The sequence below is a fragment of the Vigna unguiculata genome, chromosome 1, assembly GCF_037176805.1.
Source record: "Vigna unguiculata cultivar grain cowpea cultivar isolate G323 ecotype 2 chromosome 1, ASM3717680v1, whole genome shotgun sequence".
Classification (NCBI taxonomy): Eukaryota; Viridiplantae; Streptophyta; class Magnoliopsida; order Fabales; family Fabaceae; genus Vigna; species Vigna unguiculata.
This window is the reverse complement of record NC_140792.1, coordinates 43,059,284-43,081,699: the sequence shown is the minus strand read 5'-3', so window position 1 is coordinate 43,081,699 and position 22,416 is coordinate 43,059,284. Positions and strand designations below refer to the sequence as shown.

The window sequence follows — 22,416 nt, the reverse complement described above, 5'->3', positions numbered from 1 at the left end:
TTTATTTTAAATCTTAAAATCTGATATATTTTATTTTTTCTTAACCAAGTATATAACTCTTCTCATTTCTGCCATCATCAAAACTGACTTTATTTGTGAAAATGCTGATTCACTAACTCACCTGTCCTTTGTAAAAAAAATAAGGTACATCTTGTTTTCTTGTGAGAAATTTGGAGATTACGTTTTTCATATATTCATCTTTCCTTCATCAAAACTTTAGAATTGCATACAGATAACTTATCCGGATTAATGATAAAAACTTTAAAATATTATAACTTAAAATAAGTGTTTTTCTTGTGGCTCTAAATTTTTTAAATGTCTTTAAAAGGGTTCTGTTTTGTTTTTCGGTAGCCGGTTGTTATATCAAGGATCATCACAATGCGTTTTCTAGTAAAAAACATATTTTTACCATAAGCTATTACTGAGTCGACAAGAAACAGTATACAAATTATTTATTTTGTCCAGTTCTTTTCAACATCAGATATTTTTAACTTTTAAAAAAAAAAAAGAATAAAAAATTTTGAAGTGCAAATTTCTTTAACACAAATTTTCAACTTATGTAAAAGTTAATTATAGTTTATAAAATAAATATTATATTTTTTCTTCTTAAAAATACTTATGTCATATTGTAGAAAACTTATAACTCTGATAGAATCCAATCATCTTAGTTGTACACTTTGTTGAAATCCTTTTTTAGTGGAACTAGTTTAAGAAAAAATAAATATCTTAAGTATAATGATTAGAATAAGGTTTAAGAGATTGTTATTAATTTTTTGACTAAGTATATAACAAAATATAAATCATTAGAGCGTTTTGTCTAAAAGAGATAAGTTTTTTTTTTTTAAATAATAAATCTAGTAGGATAGTGAGTGTTTTTCTCAAGATATGTAATGACATTTGTTAGATTTTACTCCACTAAGTGAAATCTAACTCAACCAATAAAAACATAAATTTAAGCTAACTTTATACCATTATGCTTATTTCATTATGTTGTAGAAGATATTTTTATCTCACATCTATCAAGAAGATATATAGGATTCACAACAACCATTTTTCAATCATTTGTATAAGATAACACGAGATATCAAAGTTTTAAGAGAAAATCTCTTTATGCCATAATATTTTAAAATATTATTTTAACTTTTATGTATTTATCATGTTTTCACCATACTTTATTTTTATCCATGCTTAGTTTCATTCAAATGGAGTTTAAAAATTATTTATTATTTTTAACAAATGAGTGCATTTCAAAATAATACAATAGTTTTAATTCATATACATAAAATATCAAAACAAATTATCATTCAATTGTAAAAATTATTACTCAATTCAAAGATGTGTACCAATGTCACATTTATTTACAGTTATGTAATTTCACCTCTTTATATATATATATAAAAAATAATTATAAAAACTTTTTAAGCGAAGAGATATAAATGAATGAGGAGAGAACATTTAGTCTGAAATTTTTAATCATAGGATTGAATAATTGTAAAAAAAAAAAAAAACAATGGTAACAGAGTAAAAATTGAAGACTACTATTAATATACTCAACTAATAAAAGAGAAATTTATAATAAATAAGTATTAAAGACAAACTTCATTCCAAATTACATAGGTCTAGATTCGTTCTATTCGCACACACATAGCACAAACAAAAATTATTTAATTATAATACTTCATCACTTGTGCCTGATTTACCATATATATATATATATATATATTGTAAATCATTCTATCACTCATTAACCTGTAAATCATATCAACTATGGATATTTATACCTTCTTCATGATAGCTTATTAATCACTCAATAATATATAAAAATCTCTGAAATTCCTCATAAACTAAATAACATAAGGCTAATAGAATATATGGTTTCTAATATTTTATATGCAAATGTATTTTCTAGGTATATTTTTGAATCATTTATTTAATATCTTCTTCTTCTTGTTTCACCTTTATAATTAATATCAACAAGTCTTACACTAATTTAACCTTGTAGACTTTCAAAAAAGTATACCAATTATATTTTTTATTTACTATAATAAACTCTTCTCAATTCTTCATCATTTCTTTTCCCAGATCATGACTTCCATCAATATAGATTGTCAACTCACAGGAATGATTATCCTTTGCCATTGTCAAATAATATATAAATTAAACCAAGAACAGGGAATTTTAAATATATTAATTCTTTACAACTTAAACATATTTTTTTAAAAATTTTATCAACTAAATAAAAGACATATAACATGATTTTAAAATCAACTATCATTTTACATCATACAATTATTTATATATCTATGTAGTAGTGAGAAAAAATAAATATACTGTCAATATATTTTGATTAAATTCTAATTTCCTAACTATTATCTCAAAAGCAATTATCAGTAAAATATTTGTTTATGGATGATAACAAATTATCTTAACAAATACTTTTAACTAAAAAAATATTAAATCCTTTACAATAAATTTTACATACACATATATATCTATAAATTTTCAGTTAAAATTTTTCCATTAACTTAAGTAGTATAAAAATTATATATTAATAAATATAAAAGTTGTATTATGCAAATTATATGTTTTTTCTAATTAAAAACATCTAAATTTCTCATAAATAAAATACTTCCAAAAGGTAGTTCTACCCATATACATTTCTCCTCTTAAAAGAAATTTCTTCTTCCTCCAATGTCAAATTACTATTTTAATATTATATATATAATTTATGATCACATTTAATGTAAACTCACACGCATCAATAAAACTGTTCAGCGGCGCTATATAATCTGATGCGAGAAAAAAGATGGTTGCACGCGTGTCAGGTTCTAAGAATTAAATTTTCACGTGATGAGATTTTATAAAAAAAAAATGTATTTATTTCTCTTCCAATAAAATTATATAAACAAGTATTAAAATTTAAAAAATTAAATTTAAAAAAATTAAAAAATATATATATAGAAAAGGATAGTTGGTTCATAAATAATAAGATGCATGTGGGGATCGACAATATTATGTAAGTTGTTATGATAGAGCTATATTCACGTGTCTCACGAAAAAGGTCCAGAGAGTAGATGGAGACCCTTGAGACAAAGTCACAGAACTGCAAATAGATGAACTGATTGATACTAAACAAAGTTTCTCTCATCTCCTCTTCTTTATCGTCCAATTAATATTTTTGGGTCTGTCTCAACCATCCAAACATTACTTTTTATTTTTCAGTAAATCCAACACAGTTTAAATTATGGTGTTTATGTCTATGGAGTTGACCAATGCATGCGAATCCATTGTGGTTAAACAATTGTTAATGTATATGGTTTGTGTGGACGTGTAATCAATGTACTGGACCATGATCCTACCCTATCTTCTATTTTGATTAAATTGTAATGTTGTTTCGATAGAAGATAATAGTGGGGACCTCATATTCTTTTTTAACTTCTAAATGAAAGAGCATGAATCATATTATTTTTCTGGAATCCTATCCACACTGCAATGAAACAAAAGCGAAGAGAAAATTTATGTATATCCAGTCCCCACCACCTCCTACAAATTTTTATGGATACTATTATTTGCAACTGTACTAGCATCTCTGAGTACTTATATTTTTCCTGTCTCTTCATTATTCAATCCTACAATTTGAAACATACCCAAAAGGTTTATATTTTTTAGTACTGGATTTTGAAACATCTCATTGTAGTTGAAATTTGGACATAAGTTGAAACAGAAACAACCATTGGACGAAAAATGATTATATTTTAACACTCATCTACTTCTAAAACAAGATTACCTTTTCCCATTTTTTTAAATAATGACATTGCATTTTGGTAATTTTAAAGTAAAATAATTATGTACTTAGTTGTTGAGTAGTTGTTAAAAAGATGTCAATCCCTAATTTTAGTAAAATTTTGATGATTACTTTGGTAATATTTTCTTCTGCATTTGAAATAGAATGTCACATCATTGGAAGCAGGGTTGGAGTTTATATATTATGTTTTCTGAGTCCAGTTGGCTATAAATAATTTTAAGGATCTTACCATCTTAACAACGAAAGTGCGTGAAACATTCTCAAGCTAATGTCATCACGTGGTCGGGGTGTCAAAACAAATACAATGGGAGGAAGAATAAAATGGTGGACCGCACTAGATGAAGGACCACTCGCTATTGATATTTGACAGTGTCATAGTTCATGGAGCATGAGGATTGATGAATGCAGGATTATGACACACTGACCCACTCTGAATGTGACATACTAATATCATTTTCAAGTTTCCTTTATTGTACCACATGAATGTATGAATTCATAATCCATTTCTAATACATCTTAACATTCACTCAAGCATGCAAAACAACATTGTCTGAATCAAAGTTGTAGTCAGATTTATAATCGCAATAACTTTACTCAAATAGAGACATGGTTAGTCAAATTCAACATATAAGTACACCTTCTCAAACAATGACCTCTTTGCTGTTCTCAGCTTACCAATCAATATGCATGCAATAACCGGAGCATATGCATAAGAATAGACCTGCTAGATCCTCAAACATTACAATCAGATTTTAAACGTAAAAACCCTTCCTTATTAGTCATATTTCATCTAGATTTAGATCAGGTGTTGGTTGTCTATCCATATTCATCAATCAATCACCAATTGAAATGAAGTCTGAGGATAGCATCAGACAGCTCAATTTCAGTAGTTAGAACTTACACGAGAAATTTAATTTTAAATATAATGTCGTCGATTTATTGAAAAAACTATAGAGATAATAAAAAAGCACAAGGTATTATGAACTTTGTTTGGATATTTGGGAAGGGGAGCTATACTGTTTACTCAGGGCATGAATACAAATAAGGGAAAAGTGGAAAAAACAGCACAAGGATTCCAATTGTTACTAACCAAAACACTAATTTTATCTTATTCCTTCTCTTAAAAGGATTTGATTATCTTTCTCGAAGGATTTATCTTTTTAAAGAAACTGCAAAATAACAGGATAAACGACCTCCTTCCCCTAACACACTCTATTTATCTTACTAGCCCATAACTAACTTATATCCTGAACCAACCTTCCTCTATACTAACAATAACATCCCCTTCAAAATTTCAACCTTATTCTCCCAAGTTTGGGATCTGAAAAGTAGAAAATATAGCAAATACTTCTGGTTTAAAGAGGACAAGCAATTGTATTCAATTTTCTTCCTTCCCATAAAAGCTCCTAATACTGAATGGGGTTATAGCTCGACCCCAGTAAAGACAACACTAAACCCCATACAGAAACCCATCCTGATAACACAGGCCAATTTTAATACTAGCAACTCAATAATAATATGATATTATGCTTCTTATTGTTAGAACCCAAAGGGAATGATTATGAGTCCTCCATTCTCTGCATTATTATGTGATTCATTAAGTCCCAAAAAAAGTTCGGTTACCCCGTTCACATTCTAGGATCTACTTTTCATTCCTGCCTTGCTCAATGAATCCAATTGACCAATTGGGTTGCGTTCTGCATGTCATGAATCTGACCTACTCTGAAGATTGCAAAGGCAACCCTTATCCTATTATTTATTCTCTGCAAAAGTATTTCTGGGCAAAGCAATGTTTTCACTACTGTGGTGGGCTTGCATCCAGCAGCTACTGTGGTCGTGGTACAGTCAAACTTCATATAATCCTGATGTCCAAGGTCACCACCACAGCGAAGTCCTGATTCTGCTAGTGATCGTGGCACGGTCATACTTTATATAATCCTGATGTCCAAGGTCACCGCAGCAAAGTCCTGACTCTGCTTGTGGTTGTGGCACAGTCAAACTTCATATAATCCTGATGTCCAAGGTCCCGTAGCAAAGTCCTGATTATGCTTCATAATCTTGCATGCATCCCAGATAAAAAGACTTGGCCAACCATTTAAACCTCCAAAATTTGGGAGGTCATTCATGCTTCACCCACCTTTATCCACAAATATGTTCCCCACAGTTTTTGCTTTCTCAATTTACAGACAAATAACCTTCAAAAGCTGTGGAAACATCAACACTTCAACCTAGCTTTCCACCTTTTCTATTCGATACCCGTTCTCAGCCTTGACGATCTATTGGATTGTTTTAATACCTCCTCTGGCAGCTTCACCACGAAGAATCCAGCAGCTCATATTCCAAATCATCATTAACATTGAAATTGAGCAATTCAACCATCCATGCGTAAAAACAGGAACCTTGGTACAAGAACTTCCCTTCATTTTACCTGAACCGCTATTGGAATTGGGTAACAGAATCTTCTTTTGACAAAAAGTAACAATCTTGTTGTTCTATTACATTCATCCCTAAACCCTTTGTGATCACCTTTTCTCAAGATTCTTCTTTATGTTCTTAGTTTCATAAGCGTTTCTTTGAATCCTTTCCATTAGTGGCAAAGTCAAGTCTAATCAGCAGGGTATTTGTCTTCTTCTCCTGACTCGGTGTTCTGCTACATTCATCCCTAAACCCTTTGTGACCACATTTTCTCAAAATCCCTTTTTATGTTCTCAGGTTTATGTATCAGCCCCCAAATCCTGTCTTTGAATTCCTTTCATTAGCTGCAAAGTCTATTCCAATTAGCTAGGCATCTATCCTCCATTCCTGACCCAACAATAATGCTTTGTTTCTTCAACTGTTCTAGCATTTGTTTGATCTCTTGAATTTCATCAATCATCTTGTTGAGAAATTCCACCATATATACAAGGGCTGTTGATTCCCAACTCCAAATCCTCCATCCTCGGGATTACTTTCCTTCTACTCCGAATTTGGAACCAGCAGGTTGGACAATTGTTAAAGAGTCAAAATACTGTTTTATTGAGTAAAATTGAACACAATTCAAAAAAGGACTCCTCTCCTAGGGATATTATTTCCCCTTCAAAATGGATTTCCTCATTCCCAAATCACAAAATCTCACTCTATACTGATAGAAAAAATAAAATGCCTCCTTCCCCCTTACATTCTCTAAGTTACCCAACTCACAAACCTCTAGCAAACTAACAAATATCATAAACTCCAATTCCTAATGACCTACAAGAACGAGTAAATGTTATCCAGAACATTAATTTTCAACAACCCAACTCCCAGTAATATCAAGGGCAATAGTCATCTTAGTTTAAGTCTCAAATTGACCCCAACCTTTCAATACTTAATATAAATGCATGCAATACGAACAACAACCACCTCAAAGCCTTTTTCAGTAAATGGAGTGGACTACATGGTTCAAGCAATTCAATAGTATGTTGTAGTAAATCATGTTTACAGATAAAATACTGGTCTTGAAGCCTTGATTGTTTCACCTTAGTTTTCTACGGCCTCCTTTGCCTCTCGTGACAGTTTGATGCACGGGAAGAATGGAGAAGGGAGGGATTTTAATGGAGGGGGAAAGGTAGGAGAGTGATTTTGATTAGACATTATGTTTGGTTGAGACAAGGAAGAGGAAGTATTTTAATGGAGGGGAAGTAAACATTTTTTTTTGTAACAGGGATGCAGAGGGACTTTAAAATTAATCTACTTAGCTATCTTGTAATTTTAAATTTCAAAACATATGTAGAAATGTTTTAATCATTTCTACAAATTATATGAGGGGTTTTGCTAAGCCTCCATCCCTTTGAAAAAATGAATCAAACAACAAAAATTCATAAAGATCCCTCCCTCTTCCTCCCCTTCACTTCCCTCAAACCAAAATCTACGTTAAGGATTGAATTACCCTCTATTTGATCTAATCTTTGTTGAGATTACTACAAGTCTTCTCCACACGAACTCAAACAGCTTTAGGCAATATCCTACCACTTCCGGCATTCTTTTAAAAAACAATTCCAAATCCATTTCAACCAAGTAAATGCCAGTGAGTATGTGAGAGAGAAAAGGCTTTCCTGCCGTTAAAATGAAATATATAACACAGGAAACAACAACAAAAAATTGTAGAAACAGTACAGATTCATTTAAGATCTACCATTCATTCTATACTTTTTTGCAACCCAATGAAATAAATCATTGGAATGATAAAAGGGTCTAAGCAAATGGAGGAAACATGAGAGGTGTATCCCTTATCCATACCTTTTGATAGGAATGACAGCCACATGATTGACAATTTGCAACTGAATCAATGAACATTAACCAAGCACACTTTGAACACAAACATTCCGAGTAAATATTAGAACCACTTACTATCAACAGAAAATAGATAAGGAGGGAGATGCAAAATTATCACTCCGTTCAGAAATTAAGACTTGTATATATTATCTAATCAAAGACCATACTCTAACTCTATATGTTAACACACTCCGTCAACAATGCGTTGCCTCCTACTAATACATGCAGGTAAAACAGAACCCAAAAAAAAAATTAATAACTCCTAATGACATTGATAAACCATAATATGTAAGCTTTACAACTAACGATGAAAAAGCAACCTACACCAAGCTGATATATTATTTCATACGAGAAAATTAGAAAACCTCCAAACCATACAAGACACCAGCATACTGAACAAGTCCATCAGCCTTGCCAAAATAAACCTCCCTTATATTCTGAAAAGCGTGCAGAGTGAGCAAGCTATCGGAACCAGCCTGGTGGCTTTTCCCCACAACTCTTTCCACATTCAGCGATTGGCATACTCGGTCCAAACCTCCATGAAGATTTGAGCAGAACTTCATCAAGTGTTTCACATCAAAAACTCTGTCACCGAAAAAAACCCTCACCAGGCGGAGAAATTCTGCCAATTCCTCCGGCAGAGCGCGCTGGGTCAACAATTTCACCAGGTACCCGAAATCATATGCACTGTGAAACGTCACCCAACTAACTGGGTCATCACAGACCAGACCAGAGGACATCATAAGCTCGGCGAACCGGACCGAGTCGATCCCAAACTCCCGATTCTTCTCAAAATCGATGCCCTGACGCCGTAGCAACTCGACGGAGTCGTGAGCATGGGCGTCACGCGAGACGTCGAAGTCTCGGAAGTTGAACTCCCAGACGAAGCCGTTGGAGGTGCCGAGTGTGGGAAGGTTTCCCACTTGATCGGAGAGAGTAAGACCGATCTGGATCAGGTGGAGGCGGTCGACGTTGGCTTTAAGCACAGCGTAGTGCGCGGCTGGTTCTCGGTGGCGAAAAGAGGGGTCACCGGTGTCGGGGCGCACAACCACACCGGGGAACTCGGTGTCCATCGATATAAGAGGGAAAGAGTCTATGACGGATCGGATTAACTCGAACTCCGATTCCAAATTAGAGGACCACACTGATCGAGTGACGATGGATCCACGGGATAGGGCCATTCCTTTAGGGTTTTTGTTTTGGTTTTGCAGTTACGAATCTTATTTAGGGTTTGGGTGAATGAAAAGAAAAGAAGAAGAAGAAGAAAGATTCGCATGAGAGAAAAAGCCACTGCTAACAACTACTTTTTATACAACACAGTGATGAAAGGTTTCGTTTTCTCGTTCGTCTTTTTATTTATTTTTTTGGCGATAACGATGAAAAAGAATAACATAAATACAGGAATAATTGCCATTTGATTTGGACTTGGAAAGCAAGTTAGGTTAAATTTTGGCTCTTTACAGAGAGAGAAGAGGGAGTGAGATTGCTTTTGAATTTCACAAATTCATTATCTCAATGCTGCTAATCAATACTATATTTATTTATTTTACTAAATTAGTTTTTTTAATACAGTATTTTTACATATTCAGAAATATTTGATATTAAGGAATGAGATTCCTGCAGATTCTAAATTAAAAAGATTACTATCTCCTGGTGTAATTTTTCACTCCTTGTAGATCTATAATATAACTGTTTTAGGTTTTAATTTAATTTATTCGCCATTTATTTTAGAAATAAATGACTTCATTTGATGGCCAGAATCGAATGTGCTCAAAGAATATAGTTGTAACAAATATAATTAAATATATAAATAATAAAATTAATGATGAAATAAATATTTAGACAGACTTATATATAAAAAAAAATTCTTTTTTTATATTTATTTTCCAAATTTATTATTTAAATAGAAATAACTATTTTATTAATTTTACCATGTTTTAATTTGATAATTTTTTTAACTCAATTATTTTTTTAATTAGAAAATTATTTATAAAATAAATAAAAATTACTTATAATAAAAATTAAAAATATTATTGATTCGTCATTTTATTTTAGAAATAAATGACTTCATTTGATGAACAGAACGTATGAAAGAACTTTGTTGTAACATATATAATTAAATATATAAACAATAAAATTAATTAAGACATAAATATTTAAAATAATGTAGGTAATTTTTATAGGTTAAATATGTTTTTATCCCTCAAGTTTCAGTAAAATTTGGAATTAGTCTATCTTCTAACTTTTAACTAATTTAGTCATTAATCTTTATAAATGTGTGAATTTAATTCTTTTAACCAAATTTTGTTAAGTTTATCTGACGTTTCAAACACATTTCATGATAGTATTTGAATTGTTTATACATTTTATACATTTTCGTTTCAATGTTAACTCAAATATTATCATAAAATGCGTTTAAAATGTCAAATAAACTTGACACTTAACAAATTTTGATAAAGAGTATTAAACTCATGCATCAAGATAAATAACTAAATTGATATGAAATTTCGAAAAGGGACTAATTCCAAAATTCATTAAAATTTGAGGACAAAAAATATATTTAACCAATTTTTATACTTTAATGCTTCTAGGATAAACGAGTAAAAAAAAATGGTAAATTATTTGTTACATGAAAAAATTACTTAATACCAGTGAGTTATATACATACAAAAGTTATATGAAGCAATAAAAAATTAAACCATTTGAAGAGCTATATGTAAAGCAAAAAAGTTTACTTTTGCTTTTATTGTGTTAACTATAACATGCTTTCCTAAAAAGCCATAATTGTAGGTGTACTTTAGACATGCTTAGTAAGCAGAAAAAATAAAGTAAATTGAACTGTACTGTATTATTATTTATTAAATTTAATAAATTTAGGTTATAAATAATATGAATCCTTTTTAATTTTTCCTTTATTCTCATTATGGTTTAATATTAGTTTGATATGTGTCTCTTAATATTTACAATTTCTAAAGGATTTAACCTTTAGAAATTTCACATCCTGACAAGATTATTTAGTTAAGGTAACCTCACTATTCTTTAAGTTCTATAAATTTTAACAAATATGTTTTATAATTTCCTTTCTTTAATAATTTACAATGATATGAATTATTCTCATTTACAATATTTATAGTAATTTCTAAAATCTTTAATCTTATAGAAACCATTTCTCAATTCATACAAAGTAAGGACTATTTTGTTGAGTGAAATTTGTCTAATGAGTACATATTTATTTTTTTCTTAGCTAAAATCACTAAATGAAAACATTTTCCTTAAATTAATTTCACAGAAAAAGTAAATATATACCTATGTAATATATTCAATACATGAAGACAAAATTATGCATAAAACTATAGGTATAGACCTTTGTGCATAATTCACTAATAAGAATCATATTTCTATAGATGAATTTGGTAAAAAAAAAAACTAAAGTTTTTGTTTCAAGAATTATTGAAGATTTATTTTGTTTAGTTAAATTGATTATTAAGATAATGCTAAACATTGTTGGCCTCAAATCGTTCAAATCACTAGCGAACAAACAGGCGCGATAAGTCGTGTCTGTGTATTTACATTTTTTAATTTTCAAGAAAGTTAAGATCAATAACAAATATATAATTTTTAAAATAGTTATTAGATATAAAATTATAAAAAAAATAAGATATGTAAAAAGAAAATTTAAATGATGATTTAAGACAAAAGAGATTTGTAGAAAAATGATTAAAAGTAAATTATTTATAAAATAATTAATTTTTAAAATAACTAAGGGTAAAACGGGTATTATGAAATATGGACACAAAAAGAGGAATCCCCTTTATTGTTAGAAAAATGATTAAACATAAATTATTTATAAAATAATTAATTTTTAAAATAACTAAGGGTAAAACGGGTATTATGAAATGTGGACACAAAAAGAGGAATCCCCTTTATTGTTATAGATATAGATTAAAAATAAATTATTTATAAAATAATTAATTTTTAAAATAACTAAGGGTAAAACGGGTATTATGAAATGTGAACACAAAAAGAGGAATAAATGATTAAAAATAAATTATTTATAAAATAATTAATTTTTAAAATAACTAAGGGTAAAACGGGTATTATGAAATGTGGACACAAAAAGAGGAATCCCCTTTATTGTTATAGAAAATAATTAATTTTTAAAATAACTAAGGGTAAAACGGGTATTATGAAATGTGAACACAAAAAGAGGAATCCCCTTTATTGTTATAGAAGATAGATATAGATATAGATATAGATTAAAAATAAATTATTTATAAAATAATTAATTTTTAAAATAACTAAGGGTAAAACGGGTATTATGAAATGTGGACACAAAAAGAGGAATCCCCTTTATTGTTATAGATAGATAATTAATTTTTAAAATAACTAAAAGTAAAACGGATATTATAAAATATAGATAAAAAAGAGGAATCCCGTTTATTGTTATAGAATAGATTCTCATCAAATATATTTGATTTGAAAAGTAAATATGTATGTGTACAACCAATTCACAAGACAAAGTTAGTTAATAAAACAATTATTAGTTGAACAACTTCTTCACAATAGAAGACTTAAAACGTTTTCTAAATGTTACAATAATAATATTTAAGATATTTATGTTTTTAAATTTTCTATTTCAAAATATATTCTAAAAAATCTAAGTCAAGTTCAATGCTTTTTCAAATATTGAATAATCTTTCATAATTTTAGCAGTATCAAATTAATTTCTTAATATCACCCTATTAAACTTTATGAAAAAAAAATTGAATTGTTTTTAATATAATTTATTAAAAAGCATTGAATGCGTTATTTTTAATTTGAACCTTCTATTTCATTTTAAATTAACAGCCTAAATTAATAAAAGGGTAATATGTGCACTCTAATTTTTTTTCTTATGAAAGCAGTAACATTTTTGTTTACGAAATTATAATATACATACATATATATATATATATATATATATATATATATATATATATATATATATAAAATGTTCAGTAAAAGTTAAAATTGAAGATAATACGGAAATCATGCTATAAACGAGCATATACTATAAATATACTATAAAAATTTGTGTTGGGAGTCTCACATTAACTAGAGATAAGATTAAGTTTCATATTATCAGTTTTGTAGGGTTAAGTTAGACTTAAAATTCACTTTTTAACATGATATTAAAGTTATTTAGAGTCTATCATAACAAAATTTGATATTTCTTGGGTGTATTGTTTTACTCGTTATCGAATCATCTATTCATGTTTAGTCTCACACTTGAGGTATATATAGTTTAGCATGAAGAAGATATTGGAAGTCTCACATCGATTATATTTAAACTATATCTAAGGTTAATTTATATATGTGAGTGCAAATCTCATTTTACAAGTTTGTTATGTAAGATTGAATTAGATTTAAAATATATTTTTGGGTTAAATATGTTTTTGGTCCCTCAAGTTTTAGTGAATTTTGGAATTAGTCCATCATTAAAACTTTATACCAATTTAGTCCTTCATATTTCAAAATGCGTGAATTTAGTCATTTTAACCAAATTTTGTTAAGTTTATTGAACGTTTCAAGCGCATTTCATGATAGTATTTAAGTTAACATTGAAACAAAAATGTGTCAAACAGTGTAAATAATTTAAATACTATAATGAAATGCGCTTGAAACGTCAAAAAAAACTTAACAAAATTTGGTTAAAAGGAATAAATTCATGCATTTTGAAAGATAAAGGACTAAATTAGTCAAAAATTTTGATGAGTGACTAATTCTAATTTTCGCTGAAACTTGAGGGATTAAAAACATATTTAACCCTATTTTTTTAATCATTTATCTCCTCTTCAACTTTTTCAACTTTTTAGGCCCATGGAAATCAAAGAATAATGCGAACCTTGAAACAAACCTCTACAATGTTTTTTTTTTTTTTTATAGACTTGAGTCTCTGAATTGCATTATTTTATATGTTTGTTCAAGTTGCGAGGACAAATAAGGGGGTAAAAAAGGAAAGTGCGGATTTGCATCATAGTACTCGGTTGTATTTGGGGACAAATAAATTGCACTGATTTATTATTGTTGGTGTCGTATTGATTATTTTTAATTGATAAATGAGTATAATAGTGATGGCATTAGATAATTGATACTAGTGTTGTATTGATTTATTTTATTGATAAATGAGTATAATGATGGTGGATTTAGATAAATTCAAGTGGATATATTATAATGACATTAAGTTTATATAGTGGAAGCATATTGGAAGATACATATAGGATTTATATAATTTTTAGACTTGCAGTTGGTTTTATTATTATATTGAATATTTGAATTAAGTAGTCAATTTGTTTTTTGAACTAAGGCCTTTGGTTATGAAATTGAATGTGCGATGACTTTTTTAAATTGATATAGAATTTTATGAATGATTTCATTTTAGGATTTTGAAATATTATGGTGTCAATATAACACATTTATTATTTAATTTTCGGTTTATTTTTCAAGAAAAAAATTTCTATTAAGACGTTGAAGACTCTTATATAGATTTAATAAGCAAAATATAATCATATCTCATGAGTTTGAAATAGTTAGGACAGCAACATTGGGTAGTGGGTGTACTGATACATCAACAATTATAACATTAATTTAAAGTTCAATATTTCCATTGTATAAAATCAGATTTTATTCATTACCATTTTCTTCCAAACATGTTCACAATTTTAAGAAACCTCTATGAGAAAAATTTGGAGTTTACAAAAATAAAACATTTAAATTCTTTTTTTCATTCATATTAAACCAATCCTAAAAAATATTCACAACTCTATATTTTTTTTACTAATTTAAATAACTTCATTTTTTCTTTTACATTCTTTAACTTTTCATCATTTCAAAAAACTACCAATTTCTCTTCCTAATCATATTTTTTCTTTTCACCATTCATAACGCTCAACTTAAAATTCTACTTTAAAAAGACTAAATTCAATGTCCATCAAGAAGTGTTTCTATCTTCAATGTAATAAACACTTTCAAAATTTAGATTCATCAAAAAATAGTTTTGAGTATTTGAGTAAGATGGGATAAATAAATTATAGATATTAATGATTTAAATATTTTTATAACTGTTGAACCACATAACATCTTTATATATAAGAGGATAAATAAATCATTGTTATCAAAATCATCAAGCGATCATGATAAATATCTATATGACAATATATCTATGTTTTAATCGTGATATACATTATGTAATATGTTGTTGATTAAGCCGATACAGTTTTTTCTAATTCATCTTTGTATAAAAATATTCCTAAATTAATATAATATTTTCTTTGTATAAAAATATTCATAAATTAATATAAGATACTAAATCAAATCGAAAAACTCAATGTATAGAAAGAAGTAGTCTGCGCACTAATAATATAAAAAGAGAGATTTCACGTTAATCTAATCAGAAAAGTTATAGAAGTTATTCCTATTGTGAAAATTACAAATATGTCCACGTTACACATTAAACATATTTGTAAATGTAAACTCATTAAATTTAGTTTAAAGTGTTTAAAAGTTTACTATAATTCATTATAGTTCTATTTTACCAAGCACATTGTGGTTTAAAGATAGAGAAAAAAAAAAACACTATTGATAGAATCCTAAAGGTTCAAACAATCATTCAAATGTTCACCCATTAAGAAGCTCAAATAGAGGTCCCAATTATATCCAAATTTTTGCATAAGAAATAAGTCTATTTCATTCAAGTTGATGCACAATGTCTCTGAATATGGAACCCATAAAAAGTGAGTAATATGGGACTTACTTGATATCTAATCATGAAAAGTTTGGTCATTGTAGTCATGAACAGACCATTAAACAAAATGTCTGAGAACAAATCATACAGATGTTGTCTACAACATAGTACAAAACTAAACTGATTAAAGAGTTTACCCGATAAATTTAATAATAATTATCATACATAATTTTTGTAGGCACTGTAAATCATTCATGGTAAAATGAATCTTTTTTCAACTTACTGATAATAGAGATTTGTAATCCGGTCTTATATCAAACAAATATTCTTTTAAAATTATATTAGCTATAATGAAATAATTTAATATATAAAAGTAAGAATTTTTTCATGTCTATCTGTATGAATTAACTACTTAACACTTTAAAAAACATTTGAATCAATTAAGAATACTTTTAATATATATATATATATATATATATATATATATATATATATTTAAAAGTTAGAAAAATTAGCAGACTGACTGGATAGTCTACTCTTTATAATAAGAGAGATGAAGAAGACCCTCAATCTATTTTAACTTGATTGACCGATTTACAACTTCGATCTCTATTAAATAGTGCGCCGACATATTTGACACTTCTGTTAGCAGCAATATTTAATTCAAACTCTAATATGGAACACATCAAACACCAACTGAAGTCAATGCACACACCCAAATAAATAACATTTGTCACATTTTTAATATAGCTTCCCGCTAAATTTAAAAAGCAAGTGAATTAAAGAAGAAAAAAAAGATCAAAATGGGAAGCACTAATTAGAAAATACTACTTAAAGAGTTGCTTTCAATATTTAGCATCAATAGAAGAGTTCAACATAGTCGATAATGTATGAATGTAAGGCAACGAAACAACTCAAGCTACGGAGGTAAAGATTAAGCTCATTTGGACATTCCCTGTATGTTGTTGAACATAGAAGGATCCAGAGTATTACATACTGTATATTGCACACTGCAAGTGCAATATGACCTAATACTGGTATGATCTTGGATTGGACACTAATAGCAAGTACCTTCGGGAGGCTGGATAAGCTTGCGGTTATGTGAAGCTGCCATTTCCTTCTTCAGTTGGGTCAATATATCTTCCATGGTAAACCTTCGTTGCCAGTTTGCAAGAAGACCAAATTTCTTTGATTCAACCTGTTTCAATAGCAAATCCATAAATTTAGTTAGGTAATTTATCAAGTTTGCAAAATGGACCAATGATAGGATGAAGGGTAAAAACATAGATGTCTATTGGAAAACTAGTTCCTGGGTACAAAAGGAGGTCTGTTAAAATGCATAGCTACAAAGTAAATGAACAAGAGAAAATAAAGAAAGGGTTCCAAATGCCAAAGTACTCGAATCTTGCAGTTTTGCCTAACCTCTTCACCCTATGCTCCTTTCTCACCTAACCTTATTTATTTTTGGGTATATGATCCAACCGCATTCCACTTCCCATCCAAGTTCAACACGTGCTTACTCTTTCAAAGTTCCAATTTTCCAGTACATTTGGAATAAGGATGTATCGACCAAGTTTTATGCTGTTATAAGAAAAATGAGATGGTAATGATATGTAGTTGAAACAACCCTGTATTTTTTTCATCAGGGCATGGTCAGAGAGCATTAGAAAGAATGTGTTAGAAATTGTTTTCCTAGCACTCTTCTACGTATATCCCCTTCTTAGAACCCAGATCACTCTCCTAGAATTTCAGTTCGAACTTGACTCAACACCAAAATCTAGCTCATAGGGTCATATTATATACCATTTGAGTCCGTATCTCCAACCCACACTTTTCACATCAGTAACTAGACAATTAGAGTTTACAAGACATTATAGATGGTTCAATAATATCACGATAACAAATGACCCCATAGATCATTAGATCCAACAACAACCATTACGTTAAATTCTAATACTAAGAATTTGAGTTTCAACCTAACTAGTCTTCAAAGCTAGCTCATGGAGTAAGGGTTACCACCACTTATTTTCATTATTTTGGCAACACTCTTGAATACATTTCTCTAACGTACATCTCATATATATTCCCAACACCAATTAACAAATCGAATAAAAAAATACTTTGTTCGCATTTTGTATACTACCTCTCTCCGACACTATCACCTATTGCATTAAAACATGTAAAAAACAGCATGAGAAAAACTATGAATTGTACCACTCCAGTTTCATGATTAACACAAGTCATATTGATCCGGGAATGAAACCGAACAGTTGGAGGCTTTTCTGGGTAATCTTTATCACAAAACAACTTCAATTGATAAATTCTTCCTTCGTGTACAGTCTGGCAGAAAAACAGAAAAAACACAATTACTGAACCAAAAAATAGTCCATTATATTAGACAGTAAATAAAAAAAATACATTATTTGGGAAAACGATAATATGACTCAATTCTCTGGTTTAAGGGTACAGCGATTCATACTTCAGATTTTTTGAAAATTAAGCTAGGAAGCTACATTAATCAAGTCAAATAAAGATTCAGAAGACTACTAGAAGATCATAATAGAAAGCCAAAAACGTTCTCATTAAAATCATCAGATAAATTTCAGAAGCATAACATTTTCAAAATTAATTTTAAAAGTTGTTGATATTATTCCCAGTAAAGTAGTATAATGATAAAGTACATACGTAAAAATATATGGAACTTCGTACTGTTATATAACTTAATTCTTAAAATTGGACTGTTTGAACATGAACGTGAACACTATACCAGTATACACATATTGAGACACAAAAATGTATTTAAGGACTACTAACATGGTCAATTTTTATTACCCGAAAAGTAAAAAGTCCATTTTAGAATGCATTACTTCCACTATTGAAATGGTTCTTATAAAGTTAAATCAATTGCTACATGAAAATTCACTACTCCAAATATAATTTAGCTCATTGCACAAACACATATTTGTAAAAAGAAAATCAAGGTGCCGATGGATAAATATTTACATTATAGGGGCCAATAATGGTGCCAGTCCAAGAGCGCATGTAAATATCATCACCATCATCCATTCCGTAGCTAACTGTGCCATCTCCAATTCCTTTTTCTCCCTTTTCAAGTTCCTCCAGCAATCTGAAGTTCCTCGGAACTACATTAAGGTGCAAACCCCTTTAACTACACACTCATATTGTATTGTATATTCAATAAATGTAAAATATAGTTATATATGTTATCCTTTCACCAAATACTAGTCACGATGTTTGGAGTTAGGAGAGAATGGAAAAACATTTAGCAATAGTTAGAGTGGTTAATTAGTTAAAGGGGTTAATTATATATAAATATGAGAATGTGAGGGACGAGGTTCATTTTGTTAGGTATCAAATGTAAACATTAACATTAACTTTGTGTGGAACGGGAAATCCTTAAAGGAGAGATTTCTCTCTATAGTTCTGCCTAATTTATTCAATTAATAAAATATTTATTTTCTTTTTCCCCATATCAATTCTAGGCTCATAACGCACTACTTTATAGTCATGAACACAAGGATCAGAGCCAGAGAAAATGTTCCATATTTCTTCATCCAGCTGATGGCTTGACACATTTCTTTGTTCACATGGCATGTTCATGCAGGAGCAGGAAAAAAAATATAACAAATAATTGGTTTATAACTTCACAAATGTAAGATAATTTATCTAATTTTGTGGTTTGTATTTGCAAGGAGTTTGTTATATCTGATTTATGATACTACTTAAAGGGTTGAATTTTGTAAGTCCCTAAGATTACTAATGGAATTGGGTTGGGAGTAAGTATCAAAAAATGCATTTTGAGAATGGATTCAAGTAAGTTGCACTCTAGGAAATTATGCTTAGGAATCTGGTAATTATTACTCAATTTTCCTAAGAGAAGTGATATAAAAGGTCCTAGCCTACATTTCCAAAGCTAAAATCAAGTCTTTGAATGTTAGAAATTTAGTAGAATATTACACCTAAAATTATAAAAAGAGTCTTTCTTCTTTCATGGTAACATATACAAATGTGTGTCATGTAGTTATCGTGAACATGCTTCAATTCATTGAGAAACAACAGAGGACTGGATAAACGGAAAAGGGAAAAAATATGCCAAACAGTGACTATTAAGCCAACTCACTCACCTGGGCTTTTTAACAAGAGAAAGCAGTAGAAATGAGATATGAATTTCAAAAGAAGCGTAGAATGAAAAACACGAGTGATAACAAGGTAAATTGATTCAAATTATAATTAGGGTATCCAAAACAAACAAAAAAGAAAACCAATAAAATTCCCCATTCCAAACATCGTTATGGATTAAAAACCTCACCTTGTTTCCATCAACAAAACTTTAACCACAATAAAAATGAAACAAACAAGCAATTTTCAAGTTCATGACGGGCGACAAGTCAAGGCAACAAGAAACTAACAGAAAAAGCACGAGTATTCCTGAAAATAAATTTCGATGAAAAAGAAATAGATGAGAAATATGATATCTGAGAAACTAACCCACGACACTGGATCCCGCAGAGCCAAGCGTCATGGATGAGCAATTGTGGTGGATCTGATCAAAGTATCGAAATGTCTGACGAAAAGGGGAATCTGCGTAAGCAAAAATCGAAGGCAAATTTCGGACTAATAATGAAGAAAGAAAAAGAAACGGACACAACAGCGATTTGGTCGAATAGGGAAAAGTAATACCTCAATTACACCACACGTGTTCTCAGTCCACCCTTCTCCTGTCACCACCAAACGCACTGTTTGTATTACGTAACATCTTCTCACGTTTAAGATCAAAAATACATAATTTTCTTATCTTAATTACCATTTTAACGGTAATTAAAATATCCTTATAATTTTAAGCAAATATTAATGAATGTAGCAACAACAAAATTAATTAAGGGGGGACTTATACATTTTTTTTTTACACTTCGAATAATTTTTTTGAAGATGCATCAGTGAATAATAAGTCAAATTAAATAATTTAATTTAACTTGTTTTTGTATTTTTTGTGTAACTTGTCAATCCACTTGATTTTGGAAAGTTAGACTACTAATTTGTTCTTTAAAATAAATTCATAGAAGAATTAAATTTAATTTTTGCATAGTTTTTTTAAGATTTTATTATTGTTAAAAAATAATAGAGTTTTAACTGACGAGTTTGTGCAAGATGTATAAAGATGGTAAAAATATATATATTTTATTTGTTTATAATAATGTAATTAGTGATGACATATTTGTAAGAAGATGGGTGCATGCGGTGGGAGAATAAAGGGAGAGACAAACACCAATTAGCCATTTAACGGTAACGGTAAGAGAGGACTATGAAAATCAGGGAGCTGCAGAAAGAAATTGTCATATATGATTTAAATAAGGCTTCTCCTTGCATCCCAAAATACTTTTTTTTTTCACCTTCAAAATTTTTTTAAATTCTAACTTTGCCGTTCAATTAAAAATTATTACTTTTTTTTTCTCTTCAACTAATTTCAAGTTTTTTTTCAACAGATATCAATATCTAATACCTTATTTTGTTACCCCACAGATATTGATATATTTGGTCCATTTCAGGTTTGTCTGTATCCAGCTTGTAGGCCTATAGTGCAAATATGGGCCCAAATACAGTAAATTTATTATTTTTAAGGTAAATTTCTTTCTGCAGCCCATGATTTTTTTCCTGCACTGCCATATTCTTAGTAAATTGACTTAACTACCTTAATTAAAAAAAATTCAGCCATAAGTTGTCTTCCAAATTTGCATCACAGATTCTATAGTTCCAAATCTATTTTGCATTATGAATTTTCTTGTAAGTTTGCATTATGAATTTATATTATGGATTATATAATACGAAATGTATTTTAAATTTTTATTTTATTTTTCAAGTTTACAATATGAATTATACAATTCAAATTTAATTTACACTTTAAACTATCTTTTAAACTTATATTACAAATTCTGCGATCCAAAATGTGAATTTGATTAGTTATCGTAAAATTCAAAATATTATTCATATTTCAGATTGTCTTTCAAATTTACATTATAAATTATACAATTTGAAATGATAATTTACATTAAATATTATACAATCTAGATGCAATTTAAATTCCAAATTATTAATTTGAAATGTAAATTTGTATCACTGATTGTACAGTTTAAAATATCTACGAATTTTGCAATAAGAAATTATAATTGAAAAACAAAACAAAAAATCATACATTAACCTTTTCTATTAAATTTTGTAGGAACATGATCAAAATGTTATAAAATATGAAAATTCAGGAAGAAAATAAAGGGTGCAGAAAGAAATTTCCTATACAATTACACAAAATAATATATATCGTATTATAGCAATGAATAGCGGATAAAAAATTGTCTATATATGACAGTAATTTTTATTAGTCCAACTCTTAATCTGTAACAATGCATTACCATGATTATTGGTTCAAATTTTATAAAAATAAATATTATGTTATAATATATGATTGTTAAATTTTGAAATATCAGCCTAAAAAGATGTCAATATTCACTGTGTTACCTATCATAAATTTATAAACAAATTTATAATATAAAAAAAATCAATTAACTTATTTTACACAACA

The 22,416-nt window shown here is 28.9% G+C and overlaps 1 protein-coding gene and 1 pseudogene across 3 annotated transcripts; both read right to left on the bottom strand.

Moving 5' to 3' along the window:
* Window positions 1-8,220: 8,220 nt before the first annotated feature.
* On the bottom strand, window positions 8,221-9,444 carry LOC114181817 (putative CCR4-associated factor 1 homolog 9 pseudogene; annotated as a pseudogene). Its single transcript, XR_014995316.1, has one exon. The product of XR_014995316.1 is annotated as a putative CCR4-associated factor 1 homolog 9 pseudogene (transcript).
* Window positions 9,445-16,638: 7,194 nt separating this feature from the next.
* LOC114192113 (ubiquitin-conjugating enzyme E2 variant 1D-like) lies at window positions 16,639-20,584 on the bottom strand. 2 transcript variants are annotated; one of them, XM_028082741.2, is made up of 5 exons: window positions 20,523-20,584; window positions 20,331-20,406; window positions 18,825-18,964; window positions 18,036-18,161; window positions 16,639-17,019 (listed from the first exon to the last, which is right to left on the bottom strand). In XM_028082741.2, exons 2-5 carry the CDS (start codon window positions 20,362-20,364, stop codon window positions 16,879-16,881), a joined length of 441 nt encoding a protein of 146 aa, XP_027938542.2. In that variant the 5' UTR covers window positions 20,365-20,406; window positions 20,523-20,584; the 3' UTR covers window positions 16,639-16,878. The 2 variants fall into 2 exon arrangements, with proteins under 2 accessions (XP_027938542.2, XP_027937895.2); XM_028082094.2 differs by having other exon boundaries at window positions 20,331-20,423; window positions 20,523-20,541.
* Between the last annotated feature and the right edge of the window lie 1,832 nt (window positions 20,585-22,416).